This window comes from Crinia signifera, chromosome 12 (genome assembly GCF_055691185.1).
Source record: "Crinia signifera chromosome 12, ASM5569118v1, whole genome shotgun sequence".
In the NCBI taxonomy this organism is placed as follows: Eukaryota; Metazoa; Chordata; class Amphibia; order Anura; family Myobatrachidae; genus Crinia; species Crinia signifera.
The window spans coordinates 31,738,209-31,755,874 of record NC_139228.1 but is presented as its reverse complement, the minus strand read 5'-3'; the positions used below and the strand labels follow the sequence as shown (position 1 = coordinate 31,755,874).

At 43.3% G+C, this 17,666-nt stretch overlaps 1 protein-coding gene across 5 annotated transcripts in view; it reads right to left on the bottom strand.

Moving 5' to 3' along the window:
- The window catches only part of SIPA1L1 (signal induced proliferation associated 1 like 1), a 205,250-nt gene that overhangs the window by 79,170 nt on the left and 108,414 nt on the right, over positions 1 to 17,666 (bottom strand). For all 5 annotated transcript variants that reach the window (XM_083166408.1, XM_083166412.1, XM_083166409.1 and 2 more), the window contains one exon: positions 4,849 to 6,642. In XM_083166408.1, coding sequence (XP_083022534.1) covers positions 4,849 to 6,337 — 1,489 coding nt within the window. In that variant the 5' untranslated portion in view covers positions 6,338 to 6,642. The remainder of the gene's footprint in view (positions 1 to 4,848; positions 6,643 to 17,666) is intronic.

Below are 17,666 nucleotides of genomic sequence, written 5' to 3'. Positions count from 1 at the left end.
AACGGAAGCCATTTTGGGGCAGTTGTATTAAAATATGGTAATGTTTCATAATTAATGGGACCCACTTCTCCTGCACAATGAGAAGCGGGCACCCGAAACAGCCTAAAATATTAACCCCCCTTGCACCGATAAGGAGAGCCGTTATGTGCCGTGTCCACAGCTCTCCTTATCGTGCCCCCGGCAGCACTGCGTAATGCGCACTTTAAAAAAAAAACTCTCTCACCGGCGGGCTGTAATGGGCATGCACGAGATCTCGTGCGCAGCCCGGAGCCAGAAGCAAGGCTGGTATTGTCCCGGCAGTGGGAATAGGACTTTGCTAGCCCTGCACTGGTGAAGCGGCTAAACGGGCGATGTATGTCTGTCATACAATAGACTGAGCCATAAACAGCTGGGGGGATTGAAGGGTACTGCTGCGCCGATCATTCAGAAAGTTGTACGACCCCTTGTGCAGGAATTTGCACCCATTGTTCCGTGTAGTCATAATGAACGATGTGTCAATGACGTGTTAATGATTTACAGTCGTTAAATGACCCAACTAATCCTCTGATCATTTACACAATCTTTCTGTGTGTGCGCATAATATCATTTGGCCAGAAGTGTTCTGGATTTCAAGAGAAACTGGGTGACTGTTCACAAAATCATGTGCGTGCACCTTTACTAACAAGATCTGGTAGCTTGGATGTTGTGGTTATTTTGAAGGGAACAGCAATAGGTATAATAGTTTGGGGAGGACTCAAAGGTTTCTCCCACAGCCTCCACTTGATGGCGCCCAACAGAGCAATTCAATTGTTCCTCCGCTTATGCGCGATTAGCTGTGGGAAGACACATTGTGTGCGCATATCAATTGAAGTGCCCCCATTCTGTTCTACATTGTTTCAGTAACTAAGTAATGTGACTATATGGCTATTAGGATAGTGCATCAATTAGCTGTATTTATATCATTAATACCACATTCTTTTTTTAATACTTGGAGAACAATTATATATAATGTAGCTAACAGTAAACCATTATAAAGTGTTTCTCTTGTGCACTATATAAGAATGTGATATGAAGTAGTTAATAAGCTACAGATTACACTGCTTAATCTAATGCCCAGTTGAGCTCTGTGCTGAGCGATCTAGCAGACCAGCGTCTTCTGGGGAGAGAACACCTGGCAATGACTAGATATTTCAAGCATGCTTAAAATATATACCCCGGCGATAGCGACTCACATCGATGTCGGCAGTACGGATGGTGTAATGGTTAGCATTACTGCCTCACAGCGCTGAGGTCATGGGTTTGATTCCCACCATGGCCCTAACTGTGCGGAGTTTGTATATTCTCCACGTACTTGCGTGGGTTTCCTCCGGGTACTCCGGTTTCCTCCCACAATCCAAAAATATACTGATAGGCTAATTGGCTCCCAACAAAATTAATTAACCCTAGAATGTCTGTGTGTATGTATATGTGTGGTAGGGAATATAGATTGTAAGCTCCACTGGGGCAGGGACTGATGTGAATGTTCAACTATACTCTGTAAAGCGCTGCGGAATCTGTGTGCGCTATATAAATAACTGTTAATAAATAAGTGTTGCTATAGGGCATACACACAGCAATTTATGCCTAATTTCTAAGCAATCTAGTCATGGCACTCTAATGGGGACTACACATGGGGCAATTTCAGTGCATTTTCTTTAGCGATCTCACTAGATCGCTTAGAAAATGTCCATGCATCGATCCGTGTGTAGGGGCCATTGCGATAGCGATGTGCTGCCCCGCGTCTCGCTATCATCCGGTGATGAAGACCCAAGCAAGGAGTTAATCACCGGTCTGGTGCCATTGTTCTCACCGGAGAACACTGGCCCTACCTCATAGCTCAGCACACAGCATTGACATATTGTTGTGCGCTGAGCATACTACATTGCTCAGATCGTTCAGCAACATCTCCCCATGTGTAGGCCCCTTAATGTATCAGAATTTATTTTTTACAATACCCCTGGGCCAAAATGTTCTTAACAAAATAAAAAAAAAAGTAGGAAAAAAAAAATACATTTAGTAAACTGTGTTTATGTGTAATCTTAAGGATCAGTTATGAAGTTAGCAACAGGATTTGCTTCGGTTTGTCTACATATTTTAGCATTGGGAGCCACCAGCTATGGTATGCAGTCGGAGAAGCAGAAACTATCTCCCGAGTGAATATATGGGCTGAATTCTCTCCCCAACAACAACTGTCATCTGTGCAAGCAGACAGGAGCCCTTTAACCCAAGCCATTCTACAGCATAATGTCTCCTCAGTCTGGAACAGACAACATTCCATTTTACAGCTGCTTCTAAACGGCACATGCCGTATTGATAAGTTACAAGAAATGCTGTCCACAGTATTGCTGTTAAAAAAAAATATTTTCTTTATCTTTTTCTGTAATAAATGTATTTACAATATATTCTATATTGCCAGTTCTTCATTTTGGATATGTTGATGCTCTGAGCTTGAACCACAAAGAAGGCTGGATACTTAAAACTGAATGATGTAAGCAACTTTTATACTGCTTTCACATTGCAGAAATGGGTAATGACACGGTATTCTTAAATGGGACTTTAAAACGGGTCTGAGCCTTGAGACCTTTCACACTGCAGGTGAAAACCGTTTTAAAAATCATTTAATACCATTCACACATTCAACCCGTTTAACCCCAAGGGACACGTTTCAAGCCATTGAAATAGAGCTGTTCAAACTGCCAAAAAAACGGCTTTAAAACGTGTAGGACTCTGCTTTTTAACCGTGTTGAAATACCGGTTAACTTTAACCGGTAAATCAACTCTGGCACTTTCACATTGCAGCCTTAAACGTTTTAAAATGGAAAAAAAAACAGCAATATACCGTTTTAAAAGTGCAATGTGAAAGGGGTACATGTGTTTCCTGGGACAAGAAAGCATTAAGGTATTCCATGGACTGTTCTATACAATGCAGTTTCACACTTTCAAATAAAGCACTTAATATATATTTTCTAATGCAATTTGCCCATTTTAAATAATGATACAAAATTCTATCTGATATTGGAAAAAATGCTATATTTAGACATCCATGAAGCATTTGCTTAGCATGTGTTATTAGCTCCTCTAAAAGGTGATGGGGAAGGAACAGAAATACATGGCTTTCTAGTGCAGTGCACAGTGATGTGTCCCAGCATAATACGCAGTGCACAATAACCTGTCCCAGCAGAATACGCAGTGCACAATAACCTGTCCCACTATAATACGCAGTGCACACTGATCTATCCCAGCATAATACGCTGTTCACACTGACCTGTCCCAGCATAATACGCGGTGCACACTGACCTGACCCACTATAATACGCGGTGCACACTGACCTGTCCCAGCATAATACGCGGTGCACACTGACCTGTCCCAGCAGAATACGCGGTGCACACTGACCTGTCCCAGCATAATACGCAGTGCACAATAACCTGTCCCACTATAATACGCGGTGCACACTGACCTATCCCAGCATAATACGCTGTTCACACTGACCTGTCCCAGCATAATACGCGGTGCACGCTCACCTGTCCCAGCATAATACGCAGTGCACACTGACCTGTCCCAGCATAATACGCGGTGCACACTGACCTGTCCCAGCATAATACACGGTGCACACTGACCTGTCCCAGCATAATACGCGGTGCACACTGACCTGACCCACTATAATACGCAGTGCACACTGACCTGTCCCAGCATAATACGCGGTGCACACTGACCTGTCCCAGCATAATACACGGTGCACACTCACCTGTCCCAGCATAATACACGGTGCACACTCACCTGTCCCAGCATAATACGCGGTGCACACTCACCTGTCCCAGCATAATACGCGGTGCACACTCACCTGTCCCAGCATAATACGCGGTGCACACTGACTTGTCCCAGCATAATACGCGGTGCACACTGACCTGTCCCAGCATAATACGCGGTGCACACTGACCTGTCCCAGCATAATACGCGGTGCACACTGACCTGACCCACTATAATACGCGGTGCACACTGACCTGTCCCAGCATAATACGCGGTGCACACTGACCTGTCCCAGCATAATACGCGGTGCACACTGACCTGTCCCAGCATAATACGCGGTGCACACTGACCTGTCCCAGCAGAATACGCGGTGCACACTGACCTGTCCCAGCAGAATACGCGGTGCACACTGACCTGTCCCAGCATAATACGCGGTGCACACTGACCTGTCCCAGCATAATATGCGGTGCACACTGACCTGTCCCAGCATAATACACGGTGCATAATGACCTTTCCCAGCATAATACGCGGTGCACACTGACCTGTCCCAGCATAATACGCGGTGCACAATGACCTGTCCCAGCATAATACGCGGTGCACACTGACCTGTCCCAGCATAATACACGGTGCACACGGTATATTGCCATTTTTTTTTTCCATTTTAAAACATTTAAGGCTGCAATGTGAAAGTCCCAGAGTTGATTTACCGGTATTTCAACACGGTTAAAAAGCAGACTCCTACACGTTTTAAAGCCGTTTTTTTGGCAGTTTGAACAGCTCTATTTCAATGGCTTGAAATGTGTCCCTTGGGGGTTAAACAGGTTGAATGTTTGAATGGTATTAAATGATTTTTAAAACGGTTTTCACCTGCATTGTGAAAGGTCTCAAAGCCCAGACCCGTTTTAAAGTCCCATTTAAGAATGCCGTGCTATGAAGAAGAATATATATATATATATATATATATATATATATATATATATATTGCTCTAACACCCCACCCCCTGATTTAAGGAATTATTTATCAAATAGTTGAGCACATAAATCAAGCATTACCAAAGAACAACAACAAAAAATGCATCTTACCTTTTTGATAGAAATATTTCCGGTAATAATATGCACCAAGGTCTATGTGTTCTACAATGTATCTCTTTGCTCTGTCAATGTGTAAAACCAAGTTTTCCTTTGGGACCTCGAGCACTGCCAAACCTGCATTCGCACAGTGTGAACTCATCGTTGATTCAAAAGAAGAATTTTCACTGCCAGAAAATGAGCCCGAGTTTGACTTGGTCAAGCTGACTTTCTTTTCACCTTCGCCGCCCATTTCATTGCGGAAATATGGACAACTCATTACTAAATCGTTACTCTTGTCATCTCCTTGGTCCACGTTTTCCTTTGAGTTCAGATCTTCTGTACTACCAGTAGGTGAGTTAAAACTGGAAGAGTGTGACAAAGGTCCAGCAGCCAGAGAAGCCGCTGCAGCGGCGGAGGCGCCCGTGGTGGTATTTCGGCGTTTGATAACATTATTCCTGTTGATAACAACTTCACTCAAATCAAACAAAACACTCTGAACATCATAATGAGCAAAACATTTAGGACAAGTCCAAGGCTTAATGCTGTCATCAGAACGACTGTCCTCGATGTCTGAAGACTTTCCAAGCTCACCTTCGGCTTTTGCGTTTCGAAGCTTCCGGAAAATGGAAGAATCTCCCGTCTCCGACTTGGAGCGTCGTTTTAGTGGCTTGTCCCTGTCTTTGAATGCCCGGTGTCCATCTCTCTGACCATCTATAACATCCAGTGATAATCCAGAGCCCCTATTTCCAGTGCTCAGTAGTAGTTCGCTCAGTCTGGATGATCCATGTCCTCGATGATCAGATTTCTCATTTCTATATCCTTTTATAATATCAAAGAAGCTTTCCCCAGATGTCCCCTGTTTGTCTATTGAGGAGGTGCTACCATATTCTCTATGGAGTGATGGTCCAGTTTTAAATGTTGGTGACATGCACTCTTCAAAATGGTCCATATCAAACTCGCTAATTGTAATATCACTGTTACTCCTTTGCCTTATCCTCCGATGAACTTTCCTCGGAGAGCTAGCACTGGAGTAGCCTTCAGGAGAGAGAAACCTAGAGTCTAAGCTTTCGGCCTGTCTTGTTTTGCTTTTAAGTGTGTTTTGAATACTTTTCAGCATAGCAGAATCATTAGAGTTCATACTCGATGTACTCACTTGACTACTAGGACTACTCTTGACAGACATATTGTCTACGCTGGTTGTTTCAATATCCTGACTAGTCCTACTCATTTCTTTCACGTTTTCTTTCCTTGGAGGCCAGTCGGCAATACGTGCTCTAACTCCCATCTTGGGAACACCTGGCATGGAAGATATGTGGTGGGAGCTCTCACTGCGTGGTGGCCCAACGGGAGACATGGCAGAAGACCCTAAATTCCCATTCTGTGACCTGAAACGTCTCATGTAAAAATCATCAGAACGAGCCTTTGTTGGTCCATCCGGTACTGCCGATTGTGTTCCACTTGCAACGGACCTTTCAGTCTGGGACCTTTTCAAACTGGTCATGTTCTGAAGGTATACTCAGCTTTAGAACATTACAGAATAAAACACATCCATCTTGATTCTTTGAAAGAATGATATTCTCCTGGAGAAAACACTCCAGAGTATTCACTGGTTTCATTAGATCTGCCAAGTTATAAATAGATATTTATAATAAAAAAATATGACAGTTTAATGGCTTGTTGCTAACTCATGTGGAACTTGATCCGGTAGCATATTTGAGCTTTGCTTTTCGACAGGGCTGATTATCCCACGGCAGATTGTCGTTGCAACATTATAACATTGATCCTGGGACCGGATAGAATATATACCTGGAAAACAAATAAAAAAATGTAACTGTAGATATGCGATATAGGTATCTATATTTATACAGAAAAAAACATTGTATAGTTGTATTGTATAGTCGGTATTATTCTAGTGTGGCCTACACACGTGGCAATGAGCGCTCTGAGCATCATCAATGTGGTGCTAAACGATCTGTCAGTGCCAGTGTTCTCCATGAGAACACTGGCCCTGACCCCGATGATTAACTAGGTTTATCCAGCATGTTGGATATTTAACCGCCGGGGCAATAGAGATACGCAGGCCGCACATCGATATGACCTTACACACGGAGCAAAGTATGGGCATTTTCTAAGCGATCTCACTAGGCCTTCAGGACCCCACACAGTTCATGTTTTTCAGGTCACCTGACAGGTGCACTCATTACTGACTGACACATTTTAAAAGATCCACAGGTGGAGCTAATTATTTCACTTGATTCTGTGAGGAGACCTGCAAAACATGCGATGTGTCTGATCCGGAGGAGCAAATTTGAGAACCTATGGCTTAAAAAAAAAAATACCTTAATTCTTAGGTGTGTAGGCACGATAGGACTTGCATTTAGCAAACCCGGTGTTAAGCACAAAGTAATACAGCTGATTAGTGCTATAACATAACTACAGGTTTGCTCCTTCATGGAACAAACTAACTTAATAGAAAAGAAGTTCCACATCACATCATTTATAGAGAGATTAAAGTCCGATGAGTTTAAAAAAACTGACAATGACAATTCAAATATGCTTAAACCCCCTTGTCACTCAGCAGCCTTTCAAAATGAAGATACAATAGATTTCCCATTAACTGCTCTTTAACGGCTGACTAGTTAAGAACACCCTAGAGACCAACCTTTGTATAATGGCGCATATAAGATGACAGGTACAAACAAAGGACATTCTTTATTGCACTTCACCCGGAAAAGCTTCACTGGTAGAAACTCTGTCCTAAAATCAAGTGCAGCGCACACAGGTCGCTGATAATTTTGAGAACTACATTCCAATCAGAATATTTAGCAGCAATCTGAAGACCGCTATGGAATAATACAAGCTCAGAGAGGAATGGAATGGGTCAAAGGTTTGCAGCAGCCTTAGGCTGCGGCCCATATCTGTGTATATCAGATGCATATTCATCTCATATGGTTTGAAACCATGAAAAACGCAGCACCACACAGTAACGATGTGAATGCTCTCAGACTTCTGAGTGTTTTTTTGCTTTTACTGAGCAAATTACTGGCATACGGTGCAAAATAGATTAGTTAAAAAAAAGTAATTTTCCTTTTTATCAAAAAGTAATGAGATTTCTCCTCGTTGGTCCACTACATCAAAGGATTGTTTACTGCTCAGAACAGACGCTGTCCTACAACATGCTGGCAACCTTCAGAGCACAATGATTGGATTACTGTTCGTTTTCATATCTTGGGAAACGTAAATAAATGTTTAAATTCTATTCATGTATAAGGACTATTTTCTGTTATTTAAATGCTATAGTGAAACAAGCTTACAGGGTCCTAACTGTCTTTTCTTTTGTATTTCTGCACTTCAGGCCTTGCAGAACAGAACAGCAACACCAGATTATTGTTGTGTAGATGTCACTAGCAGGGGATCTGCAGAGAGAACAATATAGTGCTGAGGAAGCAATTACAAGGAATTGATCGGTACAAAAGAAGATCCCATGCTGGTGGCATTTAAAAGGCTATATATATGTTTTTTTGCATAATGTTTGTGATTTAGTTGAATTTTCCCCCTCCTGTTTCCCCTCTAGTGACAGGATGAAGGCCACATATCGTTTTATAGCTGTCATCTATTGTCTAGAGTTAACAAAATGATGTGCTAAATGGATTATCATTGGGGATGGGGTCGGTATGGGGCAATGAATGGAATTAATGGCAACATCACACAACATATGTGCAGCCTGTATAAGTCTCTGGTTGTATTGAGCTCTTTCCTTGCCATTGGGAGACATTTTGAATGCTGGAAGAAGGAACAGTTTGAACTTGATTCAGACCAGGAAAAAGCCCCAATTTGATCCCAATCGGCCAATGCTTTCATTATAGAGCATGTAGCAGAAGCCACAGAGCACAGTGGCTATAGCTCTGGTGGCGGTTTAGATTTAGATGCAGCCAGACGGCTGCGGGTATCTGGAAGCAGCAATGAAGTGTCACTTACACATTTTTTGAGTCGTGATGAAGAGAGACTGTGGCATCTGACGCCATTGTTAGGAGTTTTCTTTCTGCACACACTTTGAGGGCGATTCAGGTTGGTTTGTAAAAGAAACGCCTTCTTTAATGGTCAAAATCATGTGCACTGCAGGTGGGGCAGATGTAACATGCTGAGAGATACATTTGGGTGGGGTGTGTTAAAACTGAAATCTATATTGCAGTGTAAAGATAATGCAGCCAGTATTTACTCTGCACAGACCCAAATATAACTCTCTCTGCACATGTTACATCTGCTCCACCTGCAGTGCACATGGTTTTGTCCATTAAAGAAGGAGTTTACTTTTACAAACCAACGAAAATCACCCTCTTTGTGCCATGTGACAGAGAGCTACAAAACGAGTGGTGCAGCCACCTAGCTCATATCCCGGGCTCCCTCAGGGGCTATTCCTTAAGTCAGGCTGTTGTGAAACATCATGCCTTGCCACAGTTTTGGTATTAGGAAATGCTAAAACTATGGCAAGGCATGCTGGGTAGTTCCACAACAGCTGGAGGGTGTGTTTTTATTACCTAAACAAATGAACATGGCTATTTGAATTCCACCCATAGTCTAAATATAATGAGTCAATAGTCAAAAGATGCCTATTCTAAGCCCCATACACATGGGGTGATATCTGCTAGCCTGCATGCTGAACGGGATCTAATGCCAGCTGTCCTGACCCGGTGAGCAGCATGACGTGATACTAAAGGTCATGCAGTGCTGACCGCATCCCCACACAGCCTGCCCCGCTTGCTCCTCTGCCGTTGGCCCAGCAGCTCAGTGCGGCACCCCCACACCACCCACCCTGCTCATAGGCTGCTCCATCTGGCTTGCTCCCCAGCCGCACCAAGTACTGTATGTAAGTACTCTAAATGTGAGCGGTGGTCTGTTGGGGGGACGTGGGAGGATATTTTTTTAAATTAGGGATGCCAATCCCAGGAAAACCAGGATTGAGCATTTTTCAAACCCAAATTGGATTGAAAAAAAAGGTACTTATGTAATATCTGGGCTCCCGTTTTTCTTATGAGACTGCGTCCCCTCGCGCGGCTCGCTGCGCTCACCACGCTTCGGGCACGGTGGCTCGCTGCGCTCGCCACACTATATAAAATCAACTCCATGCGTAGTTGGATAGTAGGGGTATGAAAAAATGGGGTGCATTTAACATGGGAGCCCAGATAATACATAAGTACCAAAAAAAATGCCCTGGGATTGGCATCCCTAACAATAACCATTATGAATTATTTGCTTTTCTTCTTAGATCACCAATTAAGTACATTTACTACAAGTTTTGGGCTTTGGGATGTTAACTTATCTAAATCTACAGGTCTGTCTGCGGGGTAATAAAAATTCGACAAGATTAAAGGAAATTTGTGTAGCATGAAAGTTAATTACTATCAATTATTTAACATGGCAAGATGAAACAGTTTTTAAAACCCTGACCAGCTCACTGTAACTGTCTGTCCTGGGAAGAACTTTAAATAACGATTAGACTTAATACCCCCAATTAAAATCTGCTTGCTGAAAGACCAATAACATTAGCTAATAAATCCGTGATCACTGTGAGACCTGACCTTACATATGTATTATTTCAAATGTTAAAATTAACTCTTGCATCTGGCTAGTTCTGAAACTCTCAGCAACTAAATGGGCCCACACACGGGGCGATATAAGCCCAGTTTCAAAGCGATCTGACTAGAATGCTCAGAAATAAAATCACAGATTGCTTCATGGGTGTAAACCCTATAGCGACGGAGATCGCACTGGCAATAACACTGCTCCGCACAGATCGCTCAGCGCACATCGCAGGCACATAGCGTGTGTGCAGCGATGTATGCCAAGCGATCTGTGCCTAGGCATCTCGCTCAACTCAGAAAACCCGTGTGTAAGGGGCTTAGATGCCCTCATACTAATTCCTTCGGTCCCCGGCGCATTCGCAACAGGAAGACTGACTTAGATTTGCAAGCAGGGGGGGGGGGGGGGGGGGAATCATTCCAAGATCGAATGTATTTGCCCCCCGTACGCTACCCTGCAAATGGATGTTTAGGCAAAACATCCATTCGTAAAGCGGCAGGGATGTGCGGACCGTGATGGGGGATGGCCTGTCACATCCAGCGGGTGGCATTAGAAGGCTCACTAAGCAGAAATTTTCCCTACTCCATCAAATGGGGGGAATGGGGAAATGTCTCCTCCCCAGGGGAGGAACCCAAACATCTGCTGGGTTTAAGGCTGTCAGATAAAAGCACTGTCAGACTTTATTTCCCAGGAATAATGCAACTAGATGAGGCCTAAATGACCAGAACATGGAAGCAGCACACCTAGAACCCACCCAACCAGGGGCACTGTACTCCCAGGTTCAGTATGATCAATCTTATTACTGACAGAAATCACGTTTCTAGATAAACTGTACAAATCACAAAGCAAATTAATGGTCACTCGTGTCAGAAAATAATCATGTGTATGAGTGATGTAGACAGTCAGTAAGACACCATTTTTCTTTGCCTGTAGGCGAGAAACTCTGTTAAAAAATCATGTGGTTTATATACCGGAAATAATGCAACTAGATGAGCACCATACGAATGTGTCCACTTACATCTAGCCTCCATTCACATAAGCCAGCCCTTCTGGTTGTGTCATGCCAGGACTAGGAGGGATGTTTAACATGCAGGGAGACTTTTACCATTAAAATGTGTCTAATTGCAAAATGATGCAAATAGAACACACAAGCGGCTTTTGCTGATTAATAAATGTGGCCTCAATGTTGAGTACAATTTTTTTGTTTTGGTTGTATGCGGGTGTGCTGGTATAAATCTCACCACATGTTTCACACATATGTATTTACATATTGACATATATCCTTCCTCTCATATGTTCATCCTCCTTCGGGCACAGTTTTACCTTAACTGGTTCGTAGGCGGGGAATCAGAGGGGAGGAGCCAGTACACCCAGTTCAAAGTTATATATGTGCCTGTCTCCTGCGGACACCCTCTAATACCCCAATGTCTTGAGACCATCCCAGTATCCCATAGGATGATAGTGAAAAGTAGGTAGACAGTCATTATCTCGACAGGCTATATATCAACACATTAAAATGGGCGACATGGCCCACCATGCAGTATAAATAGGTCGCCAGTGTTGGGTCCACACAGATTGCTCAGCACACATCGCCGGTGCATCACATGTGTGTCGGCGATGTGTACTGAGCGATCTGTGGCAAACTACATTGCTGAAGTCGCCCTGTGTGTATACCTCATTAGAGCAGTGGCACGCAGGTTAAGGCCCGTACACACGTGGGTGACAGGGTCCACGTGCTGAGCGATGTGCTTAAGCAGAGATCGCTCAGCACACGGCGCTGGCACACATGTGTAGTACCAGCAATCTGTGCAGACCAGTGTTCTCTGGTGAGAGCATGCAGTCAAAATCTAGTCAGGCAATGGTGACACGCAGGACTGTCAGTACCTGAAAATTCTGAGACGCACGTTTCCCCAAGCCCTTCAGCCTTACCCCACACAAACATGCAGAATGTGTGAGTTGCAGTACACATTGTTCAGGGGTTACTCTTATAATAATGCCCCTTTCAGACCGCACATAAAAAACGGTATTTTGCCGATTTTTAATCTGTGCAGTCTGAAAGGTGCAGAACCACTTTGGGGGGTCCTACCCATTTCAGACCCGGTATTTTGGCATAAAAATCGGGTCTGAAACGGTATTTAGGACCCAGCGCAGTGAATATTTAGTGAGCGCTCATTAAATATTCATATTAAATATTCACTGTGATTCACCCCCTGGAGCCCCTGGACCCCCCAGTCACTTTTCTTATAAGCAGGAGGCTGCTTATAAGAAAAGTGACTTTCGGAAAATGGCTGCCCCATAAACAGGTTTTCCTATGGGGCAGCCATTTTCCGAAAGTCACTTTTTTATATAAGCGCATCCGTCCATACTGCCGGGATCCGCAACGCAGGAGGTACCAGCTGCACGGGGGGGTTTCTTAAACACATTGGGGGGGGGGGGGGGGGGGGGGGTCAAACCAGTTATGCGGTCTGAAAGCAGCATAAGTGATACAGCCAATCTGCTGATGCCTAGACCAATAAAAGACACACTGATCAGCGAGGAATGACATCATTTGGCACGCACACCGTCCCCCTGCACCAGGAACCTTAGATAACTTTATTAAGCTGCATCAGCATTGCCGCACAGGGACAGGGATCTATATGTACGTTTTTGAGGATAATGTATACTATGCTGTGCTTTGTCTCTCCAGCATTATGTTAATATGAATAATCATAGCCTCACCATTGAAAAAAAAAATACACATGACCCGAAAACAGATTTTTCTATTACTCAGAATGAACCATAAAAAGCCTGTGACGTCCTGAGCACAGATTATCTCCGCCATATGCTTCCTTATCCGTGGGTTTTTTCTTTTGCATATACTTAAATCAGAATAAAGTATTTAACATTATGCATCGCACAATGAGACGTTTGCCAAGAACTTACATAAACTACGTAACTCAAGAAAAAAATAACCAACTTAAAAGTTGGTGCCAGGAAGCTATAAACACCCATGTTCTGTTAATTAAAGCGTAAAATGTAGATTTTCTGTAAACACCCACCTATTGGAATTAAAACACACACTGTTAAAATGTTCCTGATAGATCCATGCATTTAACACTACAGCTACCAAAAGCTTATACTGGAGTTCTAGCAGTGATAAGCAACAGTGGACATCCCTAGAACTACCCGTGGATCACAACCCGCTACGTGGGTTCTCTACTTTGTTATGTTCTTCGGGGACCTGCAGCTCCGGTCTTCTGCCTTATGAGTTTCACCAGAAGCACCCAGCTCTTATACATAAATAAGCTGAGGCTTCAGCTTCGTCCTCACTCAGTGCAACAAAACTGCATCATGTCAACTTCTCCACAGTCCGCAACAAAGCAAGGGGTCACACTGTGCAAGCAGCCCAGTAAAAGATCAGAGATGGGGATACATGCAGTGCATCCAACATGGCCTCCATATAGGATGCGCTGTGTGTGTTTCCTGCTTACTTCTTTAGAAGAAGGTACCATTTATACATACTCAATCAAGGGCCATGCTACAAACAAGGATGCAACATATCGACAGAACAAAACTTCCCTGCAGAATTGCACCATCTCTGCCACAAATGCATGGCTTCCAAAAGCTGTGGCAACACCAAATAACCCAAAACAGAACTATCGGATTTATTTTTAGGACAATAAAATGTCATCTTATTACAGAGTAGTGCTTATTATAATCGATTATTATCAATAATTTTTTATTTTTTTATTACTTTGAATGCAAATGATCCCATCTTAAGGATGTTGCTGCAGACATATGTGTGTGTCTTAAGGGGTGTACACACGGAGCAAATTTGTGCTATGTTCTAAGCAATCTGACTAGATTGCTTAGAAAGTAAGCACAGATCTCTCTGTGTGTATGCTCCGAGAGATTAAATATCTCTTGCTAACTAAGTCAGTGCATGCAGTCACAATCTAGTCAAATTGCTTAGCAAATGACTGTAAATCTGTCTGTGTGTACAGAATGAGAGATACTGATCGCAATCTCTCATTCTGAACCATTACCCTGACTTTTTTTGCTTAAGCAAAATTGCTTAGCACAAATCTAAGCGTGTGTATGTGCTCTCCATGGGAGATCTTGACACCAGAAAAATTGCTTAGCAAAATTGCTTAGCACAGATCTCTACGTGTGTATGCCCCTTTACATCATTCCAGTCATCTTAACACAGCAATCCTAAACTTATTTTGGCACAAACTCTTAAGCGAAATGGTTAAATTCAGACACCCAAACAGCCTACACTGCAGAACGCGTCATACAAGTCAGCCTACACTGTGGAAAACGTCACACAAGGCAGCCTACACTGTGGAACGCGTCACACAAGGCAGCCTACACTGTGGAACGCGTCACACAAGGCAGCCTACACTTTGGAACGGGTCACACGTTTCTACAAGTGATCCTGTTTGACAGTCCTTCTACATTTCTCACTAAATAATATTTATATCCCATGATATTTTAGGAAAAACAAATGGGAGGATAAATAAATCAGGCAGCCCTGACTAATTCACACAGGTACACTCACATTTTACAAAGATCATCCCTTAACCCTATGAGCAGTATTCAATGTTGCTGGTAAGAGGTTTTGTCAGGCGAGGATGGCTTTTCCTCGCTGCCGTGTACAATGCTGGGGCCAAATCCTTGTTGTGAGAGGCCGGCGGGGATCCCCTTACACTAAAAGGCTCACCGCCAATGCAGCGAGTCTGCCGCATTTTGTGGTGAGCCTAGTTATTTCCATGGCTACACTTGTTGCTTCCACCTCGCCTCAGGAAACAGTTGAGGAGGCAGATGGTGAGTGAACCTCGCCTCAGGGAAGTGATTGAATACACTGGCCGTCAGTTATCGGCACTGAATACCCCATTTTGAGTGCCAAGTGAATTTGTCAAAGTAGGTGTGAAAATTGCCAAGCAAACCTTTTAATTCATCATAATGACCTGTAATGTTTACCTTGTATAGGAAATATATTTTTAAAAATTTTTTTACACATTTTTTTATTTGAATTTATAGAACAAATGTGAGCAACGCTGGCATTTTTAGCGGATATTTTGCATCTCTCTCTCACGGTTAAATCGGTAGCTCCTCAAAGGGTTTGCACTGAAAGGGTTAAGTCAGTAGCCCCTTCTCAGTAGGACCTATACAAGTGACAGCTGTGGATATGTCCTCTTTAACAGTATACAATGTAAATATTCTAATGGACAACAAATACATGATAATAATGGTTCCTTGGATAGAAATATTTTATTTTAATCACCATCTGCAGAAACCGAAACATCCATTTTTAAATGTACAAAGAAAATGGGGCTATTTTTAAACAAAATTACCTGGAAATCTAGAACAGAGAATAAAGCCAAGAACAGACTTACTGGCAGTATTATAGATTAATGGAATATGGGAAAGTATCCTGGTTTCAAGCTATGCTGGGGGAATATAATTGCTCAAGTATAGCTTTCATCATTTTTCCTATATATTTCTGAACAAGTGCCATTTGATCCTCTGAATGAGCAATACAGACATCCCCTCTGCCCTTGTGATTAGGATGGGAAAATCAGCTTCAGGAAACAGAGAACTCGGAGCAATTATAATGTAAGCTGGACAAGCTGTCCTGTATCAGACACATAATAGAGTTCATACAGTAATAAGCCGTTCATCACTAGTCTGGGGGCAGCTGACCTATACCCCAGCCTCGCACTCCTACGTGACCAAGCATATTCAAGATACCAGAAGGTAAAACAGGATATAAACTGGTATAAACAAATTAGATATCACAAATGTCAAAAGCTAAAAAAGTCCAAGTCTGGATGCTAAGGGCAGTATTCAATCTGTGCCAATATTTCCCAAGGCAGAATTATAGGCGCTCGTTTATATTGAAGGCGGTCATCAGTTTTTTAAAGACAAAACTGTTTTGTCGGCAAGGGCCGTGGAATGGCGTGTGGTAGAACACACCGACAGTCAGGATTCCGACAGTCATTAGCCTGACTGCCCGGACACAGACAGCAGGGGGAGCGCAACAACCCCCCACCACCACCCACGTGGGAGCCGTTGCCCGTCTGTCAGGCTTTTAGCAGTCAGGATTCCGACGTCGGTGTAATGGCTGTTGGAAACCCAACTGCCGGTCAGTCATCCGCCACTCGTGCGATGTCGAATTTTTCCACAGACATTCCAACACTCAACAGTCAGAACATTGGATTCCGACTGTCGAGTTAGGGATGGAACCGGTAAAAATATATCAGATTCCGACTGTTGGGACGTTCTGACAGTCGGAATCCCGGAAATACACCCTAAGCATTTTAAAGAACTTCCCCCACACACAACCATCTTTCCAATTAGGTTGAAATGGTCAATAGGTTAATATGTAAAAGGTCGACCGGCTCAATTGGTCACATGACCATGGTTGACAGGTTTTTTTTTCATACAGTCCCATCCACATGGACAACAATTGGGAATAGTAACCAGTGCTCAGCGCGGCAGTTGAGGAGTGGGGATCCTTGCCCAAAGCGAGATGAGAAAATGCAATACACTAATTGGGGTCACATGTGGTTTAATAAACAAAATGACACACAAAATGTTGTGTAGCACATTTTGTGTCGACCATTTACATGCCAATCTTTTATCCCGTCCACCAATTCCAAGTTGACCTAATGGCCCCTGTCATACTGTTGTCCTATGCCATGTTGGAACATATAGGGTCAACCTATTGACTGTCAACTTAATAAGGTTTGAACCAATGGTCAATACACAAATGAAATACCCATTAAAAAGTAAAACAAAAAAAGCATCTTGTCAGTTTATTTAGAAAAACTCCAGCAATGTATGTGAGGATTCTCCAAAGCAGCAGATGGGAGATACAAGCATAGACCCCCATTGCGGGGGGATGCAGCCACTTTTCATCCGATTCCGACTAATTGTTGCGACGGATCACATGTCCTTTTACTGCGATTGCGATGCAAGGGGTGTTCCCGTGTGCCTTGCATCACAACTGCAGATCTCAGTGGCTGCCACAAGGATCTGTCGGATCCTGCAGCCATGACTCGGTTTGCATATAATACATAGTATGCAAAATGACCACATATGATGTATCCTATGCGGTCAAGCCACCAGGGGTCTGCCATGTGAGTAGGTGATGTACTACATGCAAGGTACCGCGATACATCATACTAGTGGCTCCCATCCACCTAACTTCGAGGTGGATGTATTATATGGGCACATACTGTATAGTGCCAGCATAGCGTTTCCTG